Genomic DNA, 12026 nt, shown 5'->3' on the forward strand with positions numbered 1-12026 from the left:
GCAATGATCTTTTTAGATAAATCTGTCAGAATATTGTCTCATATTTGACAGTGTCAAGACCCAAAAATATCACATGCAAACCAACCAAATATCAAGGCCCCCATGTCATGAAATACCATAAAACTAAGTCCGGACAAAGGAGTACCATAGGTACATATATACAGGTCATTTATGTAAATGGATCCTATTTTTTTCAAAAAATGAGAATTAGGTTTGAATCGTTAAAATTTGATGTGGTGTGAATTCTACAACTAATCTTCATTTTTATAAAAAAATGAGGATCATTTCCCTTAAAGGTTTCATATATATGTATATATATATATATATATGTATGTATATGCAAATTTAACATCTTATTTTATAAACAAATCACTTAAAACTGAAATCTAAATTCTAGTTTAGTTTTATCAAAAAATATTCTTTTACATTGCTAACTGAAGAATAATAAACTTTTGAATTTTTCCTCCTTTGTTTCTTGAAATTTCATATATTCTCTGTTCTCTTTAACTTTTTACTAAATTTTTCAAATTTCATATATTTTATTCTCCAAATTCTCAATTCATTCTTCTCATTTTTTGTTCCAAAATTCACAATCTACTTGACCCGTGTTTTGTGACCACTAGATTATATAGCAGTTTATGGTTGGACTGCTTCTTTAAATCATTAAAAAAGGAATCCAATCATCAACCGACACATTACGTTGTCTCTAAAATATGGTCTAAAAGCATGGTATTCTTAGCATTTTTCATTGACTTGATATTGGAAGGTTCGTTTCTCTTGATCCTCTTTTTTTTTTATTTTTTTATTAATTATGACTTGATAATGGAATGTTAACTTCAACATAGAAAAAATCATTTAAAGCCTCAAAAAATTTAATTAGCTCACAATTTCAAGCATGTATTATACTCTCTTGTAAATACTATCTATTTATTTATTATTTTGACATTTACGTGAGCTCCCTCCTTACCCAAAATCCTAGCTCTCCGCCACTACCCAGACACATGCAAAGGTGCGGAATCAAGAAAGAAAAATATTCACAATTATGCTATGCTAATAAAATAATGATAAATGGACCAGATGCTTGTATAATCACGTCATGCCCTTGCAAATCCATACATATTCATTATGCGAAACTCTATCACGCTAACTATGATACAAGTTAAAATAAACCCAAGCCACGTGCAGGAACTTCCCAAGTGAATTGTGGCGTGGATAGTTACAAAAGTTTATCGGCCCTACGCAGAAAAATCCGTTCGGATATTCTACAGGTTTTGGATTTGGGGGAAAAAATGGGTTCGGGTATGAGAATGAAACATCCAAACTCGCTAAGTCCGTTGCCATCCCTGTTACCTATTACCGCTACATTGGCATCCCAATTGTAAGCAAGTGTATCTCTTGACTTAAGCTAAAAGAGGAACTGTAAACAGAGAACAAAATTCTATAACTTTTATTGCATCGAATATGACTCTGATTACATGAAGAGTGCTTGCAACTTTTTGGAAACAAGCAACATAACTATTTTCGCATCCCCAACGAATCATTTTTATCCAGTTCTAGAAAAGTAGAAACCCGGCCAACTTCGCAAAGCTCATAATATACTGCCTTGGTCATAAATGGAAGCCCCAGCCCCGGCATCTCGTTCCCTCACCTGCACACTTCTACTCTAGTAGTTTGCTCTTCATCAATGCTATATAATATACCACTGCCACCGCCACCACCACCACCGCCAGCTACCAAAATTCAGGATATATACACACTCCGCGTCCCTATGAGTACAAGCGCAACGCTGGTTTGTAATAAATTGCACAGAATGATAGTGTCACCAGCCTTCCAGCACAGGAATTTCCCTCAAGAGTAGACCTTTTTGCTATTATCTGAGACGATTAGAGAGTTGTTTGCATTGGGAATTCCTTCTTACACAAACAATCCGGTAAAGGGTTCACGTAAAAGGGTTCTTCTGAACGAAACCTTTCCGTGCCCTTAGTTCCTGAAATGGGACCCTTTCTCTTCCGCGCGGAGCCTTGCCTGTTTAACCACCGTTGAAGACAGTCAATTATGAAATATTGGGCTTTATATGCCATTCAATAATTGAGAAAACAAGAAATTATGATTTGTGTACACAATAACCAGAAATGGTATTGGTTTGACCAAGTGATTCTTATGGAACTTCAAAGCGTTTGGTGAGAAATATCATACCGTTTCATGTGCATTTCAATAACTCTATTTGATAGGATTTTGCCCTCCTTCAGAGTTCCCTGCTCAAGTTTGTCAATCAGGCGAACAAGGGCTTTTCTGTGGAACAGATAGAAGCACAGAAACAGAATGAGTTTGCAACTTTTTATGGCCATAAAATGATATCAGGACTAGCTCATATCTGCATATGTTCAGAAAATAAATCGCCTTGCCTGTCAGGAGATATTGTTTTCCTGTGTCCAAGAAATCGTCGATGACCTTCGACTGCTCTTGCCATGTTTCCAGAGTATGAAGGTATAAATACATCACTTTCAACTGAAACAATGTAGTCAAGTGCAGCCATCTGAGATGCATGATTGGTAAAGGGTTCAAGCTCCTCGGTGGATGCCAATGTTTCCTGACAGTGAAGACCGATAAATCCCAATGCAAATTAATTTCATTATCAGAACAGATTTTTTTAAGCAACCCCCAATCATCCTCTTACAATCGATGATTTGATTTTTCACGAGTTATCCAAATTAAAACCTCTGGTGTATTGATGTAAGGGCGTCTCACCTTCTCTCCATTAAAAAATAATATTATTATCCCCATTAAAATACAGTAGCGAAAAAAAAAAAAATAGCACTCAGCCTTTCAGTCTCTTCATCTGTTAGCCAGTACCCATCACAACCAACAAAAGTAAATTAAATGCCTCTTAGTAATAGATGAATGACAAGCATAACACAGAGAAAATGACTGAGCTTCATAAACTCAGCAAGCAATACTGCAACCCGTTAAAGTTTCTTTCAGTAAATCCTTTCTTTGTAGTAGTTTGCACCCGGCTTTTTGAATAAAAATATGTCCGGCCAGATCATAGTGAAACACACATCGGTTGGAAATTATAATTGTGAGTAATTTGAGCTCCAAGGAGAATTGTTCTAGTCGGTTTAGAATAGTAGTAATGAATGTGGCTAATATATTTGGTTAAATAACGTGTAGACCTTTGTTTCAGTAGTCCTGTTAATCTTCCATCTATACTCTGTAAATATGAATGTCCCATGTTTCATGTTCACTTAAGCTCAACCACGGACATTCCAAAAAGTCTTTATCATAGTGACATATTCCACTTGGGGCTCAATTATTTAACAAAATGGAGAAACCATAAGCATCAATCATACCTTGCTCAGCAGTATTGGATAACGTGACCGCAGAGCAGCCATATGAGATTCGCCCCCATATATCTTCCCAGCAGCAAGATATATAGGTGTGTTTGAGGGGTACCCAAGAGCGTTGAGAAAAATTCCAACCTCCTTTGGTGTTAAGGGGCAATACCCTTTGGATCTCCGTTCTGCGGCATCAATTTCCTTCTCTTTCCAGTATGGGGTATTCTCTCTACAAGTTCCAACTAAAAAAATCAGGCATTACAAAAGCTAAACGACCATCCATAAATTAATTGAAATCTATAACCATGTCATACCTAATTATCCTTAGTTCCTCAGATTCATCTGGAGATAAATCTTTTGTGCATCCACTAAAGGCAAGCATGTCCTCCTCAAATCGTAAATGCAGAGCAATATAAGGACCAAACGACCTCATTCGATCAACTAACAGCTACAACATTAATGAAACAAAAATTTGTAAAATAGTCATGGAATAGGACTAAAAAGGTTAGGCAATCCAGAAATCAAACGAGCATTTAGATCTGACTATTTACTTTTCCCATTGCTTCAATTTGAGGTGCAAAACGTAGAGCTTCATAACAAGCACGGCAGCGAAGCTTCTGTATATCTAAAGGTAGGTTGTTATTTGCCAAGCGAGAATCAGATTTGGCAGCTCGAATAACCTTCAGAAAAGAACAATGCGTATATCACGATGATTAATTAAAAGGAAAAATAACACAAAAAATCACATAAACCACAGGGTTCCAGAAACCACACCTCGTATTCTTCCCAGAGGCCAGCTATCTCATCTTGGTAATAATCCATACCAGACCAGCTTCTAAAATGCTTAACCGCTCTTATACCAGTAGCTAGTTCCTTAGGTAGGATTTTTATAATTTTGACATCATTCACTAAAGCATTGATAAAATGATCTTCATCAAAAACATCTGAGAAGTTGCTGCGTACCAAATATATGAAACAAATTCTTGCATCAGTTACACCAAAGCTAAGAAATAAAAGAAAGAATATCTCAGAAATTAAATCAAACCATGGAGAGTGTTACCTAGAGTCATTCCAAAATGATTGTTTATCAAGTTCCGGAATTACAAGAGTAGCATTTATGATACGGGCTACTGCTACCATGTCACATATCTGAAATTCGAGAACGACACATCTCAGCTCTATGCTACAGTCAGATCATAATACTTATCATATAGTAGATAATATATATATATATATATATAGAAAAAGTTACATATGCATAGAGTCAAAACACTTTTATGGCTTCTGGGTCTATCATCATGATTCGTGAAACACACCAATCAGCTATGTAGATAGATAGATTAGTGGCATAATGTCATGTCTATAAAACAGCCATGGTAAAAATTGTGCGTTTTCAAGATTTCCTGCCACTTAAATCATGCAGGTTTTCCAACATCGTGACAGATTGAGTACAGCACTTATCGGTCACGTATGCCACTCTAATCTGTCACAATGAGACTTAAGTTTCCAATTTTCCCTTCTTTTACAATCTTCAACAGACTAAACAATACAAAGAACTTTTTATTCCATTATCAAAATTTGGACTGGATCAAAATTCAACACAAATATTCAGTTTTGTGATCAATCAACATAAATTTCATAGAGTGAGTAATTTAGAGAAGAGTCTACAGACCCCAGCACGCATCTGGTTGAGACCACCATTTGTATTAACTAGCAGGTAACCCCGTGACTCTGTAGGAGCTGAATAAACAACAGTATATTGGAAATTAGCAACACCAAACGATATGCCATAGCTACTCAATAGAACTGAATCAGAAGCTTACATGTATAATTGGGACTTGGCTCTACACATGGCACAAAATCGCGATTTGATGGAGGCTTCCACAGCTTGTCAGTTTCCAAAATCCCACTTGAACGTTCCAACTGTCAATTCTAAAGGAGTGAAAAACATGAAAGATGCATAACTTTTTCACATCAATAAATGTATCTAAATCTGTAACACTTGGACCAAACTCCCAAGTCCTAACAAAAGGTTTATATAACCTCTCTGTTTTTTTCTTCCTCCAAATGAATCGGCACCAGCACATTATATCCTAATTACGCCAACCTCGAATTTGAGACTTCCAAAATTCTCCTTGGTTATCTTTTTCTTATTGACACAATTATTGTCAATCAAATGGCGTATATAAGGAAATCATCAATGGCATAAGTAATGATCACAGGATAAAACCTTGCGAGAACTAGAAGGCAGAGGCGTTTTCAACAGATGGGGCGGAGCGATCTCCAGTGTCCAGCTCTGCTCGGCGCTCAACTTCTGGGATTTAATATCATGTTGCTACAAAATGAGTAAACAAAAAAAGCATACAACACTCAAAATTCAGATAACCCAACAAATATTTTCCAAAAATAAAACGGAAAATGCAACAAAGACTCAATTTTGTTGTCCATTTTTAGAAACAAATTCAGTTTTGATAGAAACTTTCCCAGATAATCAATAAACATAACAAAAAGAAACTGAAAACAAAACCCAACTCAGATATTGAGTTAAAGATTCATAAATACATACTCCTTTTATAATTAGCGACCACCACAGTACTTTTAACGACGATCAGAACCAAATCCCGCTGATTGGGCAAAAGGGTATGAAAAAAATTTTTAAAAAGAAAAAGAAAAGCAGAAGAAATCATAAAATGAATGAATTACCGTGGGGAGCTTGAAGGGGTCAGAGAAGTCATGGACCTTTGAAGAAGGGAAAATAGGTACGTGGACGGAGAAGAGAGCCACTAGTGCCATTGAGCATATGGCGCACGTTAGCACTTTCCTCAGTGAGGCCAATGCTACCGACCTCTTCTTCTGCATCTGGGTATCTGAAGCTCCTCACTTATTCATAGCCATCGCCCAGAAATCGGAATGCAAATAAAGATTGAGTCTTTCGGTTGTGGGGCTTTCTGGGTTTTGTGGGCTTAGCTGAGCGCGGCGGTTTGGCTGACGGCTGCGGTGCGGCTGGAGTCGGCCGGCCGTTTGTGGGGGTTGGGTTTTATGCTGTTTTGGCAGTGCGTTTTTCTGGGTTTTTGCCGCTTTGCTTGCGTTGGTAGTTTGGAATGGCCAGCGGCAGAGGATAGTATCTTCTATATATAAAAACTAGAACAAGAAAAATAAAAGACACAAAGAAAATACCCATTTTAATTACTTTTTTCTCTTTCAATAATTTTAATTACTTTAGAAAATGTATTATTCTCTTTTCTTCTTCTTTTATTTATGAAAAGTAAAGGGAAAATGTAGTTAGGAAAAAATTGTTTTAAAAATGTTTTGCCATTTATAACATTGACCCCACAAAAATTCGGAAATTAATTCCTTTTAAGTTAGAAAATAACAAAACTATTTAAATCTTAACTCTTTATTGAGCGAAACTCAAACATTTTCCTAACGAACAGAAGGAATTATCAAATTTTAAAAGTGGATTAACAGGATGAGACATGTGATCTGACAAAAGAGATCGTATCTTAAATATCAATTTATTAGATAAGCCTCAAAACTTTTATTTAAGTTGTAGATGATGAATATGAAAAATTTGGTAGGAAACATCGCCGAAGCGTGTCATTTGATTTTACTACGAAGGAATACTAGGAAGATCATTGTGAAGAAGTTGAGACCTAACAAAAGAATTAAACTCGAAGTGTCGCACGATCTGCCTGACCCTTCTTAAGCATGCATATTATGTCAATGATTATTGTTAGTTTAGTGCTGCAATATAATGATATTTTTCTTATAGGTGATTGATTTTGAATTCAACTCAGATAGGCAGCAAGACGTGTTATATTTATTCTCCTCCCATTAAAGAATAAATTGTAGCAATGGTCCCTTAACTTTAATCAAATTTGTGCAATTGTCCCTCAACTAAAAATCCATTATCATTGGTCCCTCAACTCATCAAAATGTGTAGCTATGGTCATTTTCATCAACTTTGTTAGAATTTTGTCAAAATAAGTTATGTTGGAAGGACTATTGCTACAATTGGAGTCTCTCAACTCATCAAAACATGTAGCTATGGTCTTTTTCATCAACTTTGTCAGAATTTTGTCAAAATGAGTAATGTTGGAATGACCATTACTACAATTGGGTTAAAGTTGAGAGACCGTTGCTCCAATTGGGTTAAAGTTGAGAGACTATTTCTCCGGTTGGATTAAAGTTGAGGGACCAATAGTAATGGATTTTTAGTTGAGGGACCATAATTGCACGTTTTAATGAGTTGATGGACCATAACTGCACGTTTTGATAAGTTGAGGGACCAATGGTAATGGATTTTTAGTTGAGGGACCACTACTCCAATTAGGTTAAAGTTAAGGGATCATTGCTACAATTTACTCTCCATTAAATGTAGAATGAAAAAAAAATATCATTTCAAACTACAAACGAAGAAAGTTAGTAAAATTTGTTTATAATTTAATATTCTTGTATTTAAAATGTTAATTATGAAATGTAGATTATTATACTCCATGAATTTCTCTTTGCCTCAATAAGGATCATTTGTTTCGATTGTGTACAAAGTTTCGATTAGAAAAATTCTCAGAAGCAATTTACACGTAGTATTATTAATTTAATTTTGAAATATTGTTGAATTATAGATTTACTTTTTCGGTACAAGATAAATAAGCAAAATATTTTATAACATGAACAGGTTGTAACATCAGGGTACATGATAGTTTCAGTCGTACTCACTCATAAAATTTAATTGATTAATTGAGTGAATAATTTGGTACAAAATTGATTTTCGAATCAATTCCAGTTAAACATTTTATGGACCTCATAAAAGTTCTTTCACTCACGTTTGTAAAGTCTCCTCGAGCAATTGCATGTGGCATTAAAGTGATCACAACCAGCAAGCCGTATGTAAAACTAGTCCCGAATTCCAGATAGTTGGTTAAAATGAACTCGTTGTTTACAAGATTTAAACTCAAAATCTCATATTTACAAGTGAAGAGAAATATTGTTTGACTGTAGTATTATTAGTTAGTTTTATTCTTGTTATTTTTAGAAAACACATATGAGCAACTCTGAACTCACCTTTCACCTTTCACCTTTGTTTTTATTTATTTTCATCTTCTTTTACACTTTGTTTTTATTTATTTATAATAAGATGGATGTGCCTTTAAGCCCCTTTTTGTGAAGAAAACGATTTTGTTCCTTTCGAATATTTTTTTATATATATGCTTGGAAATTTTTGTTAAAAGACACAAATTCGGAGAGTTAAATATAAATAAATAAAAAATCAAAATGTGACAATCACTTTAAAATAAATAAAACCCAATGTGCCAAAAGTAGAACAAACCCTTTATTTAAAAAAATAAGGAAAATCTAGACGTTCTGGAAAAAGAAAGCAGAATTCGAGACGTGTTCAAATAGATAAATTTTTGTTTTTCAAAACAAGAAATAATAAATAATAAATAAACAAATAAACCTTCTACCTTGCCCTTCAAATTTTGGAGAAAATCTCAAACCATGTATTTTTCTTTTAGTATGAGTGTGTTTGTTTTGGAAAATGATATTTTGACGCAATTTGTTTCATTGCATATTTTCAATTAAATATTTCTGTTGTTTTTATTGAATTATTTAATTTAACAATTAGAAGTAAAAATAGTTATATAAAATAATAATATTCTAGCATGTAAAACAATTAATCAAACTAAATGAATAATTAAAAAAATTATTACGTATTGCCTGCACCAGATAATTGAATATTATATAGAAAATTAATTTTTACAACACTAAATCTTATATAAAACCTATATCATTAAGTGTTACGTACCATTGCAGCCGAATTTTTAAAATACACCGACATATACTATAAGTATTTAGGGTTATTTTCTTGTGAGTTTCCCTAGGTTTGCAAAGTCATGCACCGAACTAAGAAAGCTGCAGGAAGTGAGGGAGAAGTGTGGATCTCAAGAAGATGGAGTCAATGGTAAGATGAGTTGCATTGATGGGGAGGATGGCATGCATGTGCACCCTCCAGGATCAGTTTCTTGTGTTCACTACACACTCACTCTGTCACATCCCGGTCCGGGCGGGATCACTTTCTGAACCCGACTCCACTACCGTAGCACGATATTGTCCGTTTTAGGCTTACCATTCCCTCACGGTTTTGTTTTTGGGAACTCACGAGCAACTTCCCAGTGGGTCACCCATCATGGGATTGCTCTAGCCCCCTTCTCGCTTAACTTCGGAGTTCCTACGGAACCCGAAGCCAGTGAGCTCCCAAAAGGTCTCATGTTAGGTAGGGATGAGAATATACATATAAGGATCACTCCCTTGGACGATGTGGGATGTCACACACTCGCAGGTAAATTATCTCCTAATTAATATCAATGTCATATCTCTTCTGTAGTTGCGTGAATTGCACACGGTTGCCACAACCTAATATATACGAAATACTCTTTTCTTCAATCTTTTATTTTTTGACAAAGTTTTATCGTGGTCCTAACTTATGGATTGTTACATCCTTGAATGTAAGATAAAAATCTAAATTATCTCATAATTAGTATCAATGTCACATCTCCTCTATAATTGTGTGCATTGCACTCAATTGTCACAACCTAATACATATAGAATACTCTTTTTTCTTCTATTGGGTTAGATTTTCTATTTTTTGACAAAGTTTTATCTTGGTCCTAACTTATGGATTGTTGCACCCTTGAATGCAAGATAACAATCTAAATAATTATCTCCTAATTAATATCAATGTCATATCTCCCTTATAGTTGCGTGCATTGTACTCAGTTGTCACAACTTAATATATACGGAATACTCATTTTTCTTCAACCGGATTAAATTTTTTTACTATCTGACAAAGTCTTATTGTGGTCCTAACTTATGGATTGTTGCACCCTTGAATGCAAGATAACAAACTATAGAGAAAAATGTTGTTTGACAAAGCGTATCTAAACTCTTGGTTATTTGTTTAATGTAATCGATGTTCTTATTTAATATATGCTAATAGGAGGAGGTAGGATTTGAATTCAATACGCATTTAGTTAAAAAGAAAAATCCTAATCACCAGCACAATTCTCTACTTGCTTTAAGTACATAGTTTTAAATATAAAAATGCAGACACACTTTGACACATTATATATATTCTTGTGCTGGTGACATCTAAAAATCAAGCAACCAAAGAAGCATCTGGCACTGAGGCTTCTTATACCCACATTCGTCGTCAAGTTAATGGCATTTTGCCCATCGCCTAAGGATGTCTTTTCATTGTAATGGACTGAGCATTTGCTCCTCTTTTGTAATGTTTTTTCCTCAATGAAATGAAAATCTATCCGTCTTCCTAAAAAAAAAAAAGAAAAAAAAAAAGCATCAACTAGCACCGGAAAGTTTATTTCGTTAATTTGCTGCCTTCTTGCAAGTTATATATTGCACCCTTTTTGTTGAGCTTAATTTAGCTAACACGTTCCATTTCACCACTTTAATTGAGCTCCGATCAAAATCTGTTTGTGGTTTCGATAACAGAAACAGAAATCTACCACAGGCTTTTGGAATACTATCAGAAACAAAGATTAATCAATAACAATCATGAGTTTCAATTCATAATATAACAAAATAGAAGATAGGGTGTATATTAAATATTTATTTGTTTATTTACTGTCTCATCGCTATTTGATTTTAGGGAGACGATAACCACACACTTTTTTTCTCTCTATCCACCTCTATTTAATTTATTTGTTGTTTTTGTATGATTTATCCAATCTAATCGATGATAAAAATAAAGAGATATTGGCCGGTTCCCCCTCCCCTTCCCCAGCCCAAACTTGTAAGGAACTGCCAATTTTCTCCCAAACTTTCATATTAGTCATTTACTCCCTGAACTTTTATAATTGGTTAATTTCTCCCCTCAACTATAACTTCTCCCCTAAACACTAAAATTCATCAAAAGTGTACGAAGTGAACTAGCGGTGAGAAGAAGAAGAAGAAGAAGAAAAAAAAAAAAAATATATATATATATATATATGTTGCTCGTATTAAGGATAAAATTACTTTTTTGCAAGGGAATTGTTATTAGCACTCCAAAAATCTTATTCTACACTTCTCACAAGTGTATTTTTCTTTCTAATTATAGAAAGTTTGAAGTGCTAATAACAATTCCCTTTTGCAAACATAATATTAAAGTTAAAGCGGGAAATTGGCTAATCACAAAGGTTTAGGCGGGTAATCGGTTAAAATTAAGCTCTAGAGGGAAATTAGTCAATTATAAAAGTTTAAGAAGATAATTGAAAAAAATTGACAACTCTTTATAAATTCAAAAATAAAATTGGAAAATACCTCAAAATAAAAATTAATGTGCAAGACGAGAAAGAATGACGTGTGTGTACTATTTTCCTCATTTTATTATAATTATATTTGAAAGCAATTGTGTGTACGAATAAGCCACTAGACGAGAGAAGCCAGAAGAGGTACAAATACCAGGGTTAAGTGTGTACCAGGAAAAGGCATTGTCTGGATACTACCAGGACATCCAAAAAACAGCAAGTACAACTGGATGGATGATGCATCACAAAACTAACGTTGCAAGTAGCAAAGAAGACAAGAGTAATATTTGGAAAGGACGCACGTCTTTAAAGCCTTTAAGCATTTTTGTTGCCTCAGCAATCCCTTCTGGCTCGAATTGCTCTCTCTCTCTCTCTCTCTCTCTCT

General features: G+C 34.5%; 1 protein-coding gene across 3 annotated transcripts; it reads right to left on the reverse strand.

Moving 5' to 3' along the window:
* Positions 1–1426: 1426 nt before the first annotated feature.
* Positions 1427–6366, reverse strand: LOC137717698 (O-fucosyltransferase 7-like). 3 transcript variants are annotated; one of them, XM_068457146.1, is made up of 12 exons: positions 6075–6366; positions 5566–5670; positions 5159–5258; positions 5008–5075; positions 4396–4484; positions 4110–4290; positions 3887–4015; positions 3650–3783; positions 3351–3564; positions 2406–2590; positions 2197–2292; positions 1427–2025 (listed from the first exon to the last, which is right to left on the reverse strand). In XM_068457146.1, the coding sequence occupies exons 1-12, from the start codon at positions 6192–6194 to the stop codon at positions 1884–1886; spliced, it is 1563 nt and encodes a 520-aa protein (XP_068313247.1). In that variant the 5' UTR covers positions 6195–6366; the 3' UTR covers positions 1427–1883. The 3 variants fall into 3 exon arrangements, with proteins under 3 accessions (XP_068313247.1, XP_068313246.1, XP_068313245.1); XM_068457145.1 differs by having other exon boundaries at positions 5566–5649; positions 6039–6366; XM_068457144.1 differs by having other exon boundaries at positions 6039–6366.
* Between the last annotated feature and the right edge of the window lie 5660 nt (positions 6367–12026).

The sequence above is a fragment of the Pyrus communis genome, chromosome 15 (genome assembly GCF_963583255.1).
Source record: "Pyrus communis chromosome 15, drPyrComm1.1, whole genome shotgun sequence".
Taxonomy (NCBI): domain Eukaryota; kingdom Viridiplantae; phylum Streptophyta; class Magnoliopsida; order Rosales; family Rosaceae; genus Pyrus; species Pyrus communis.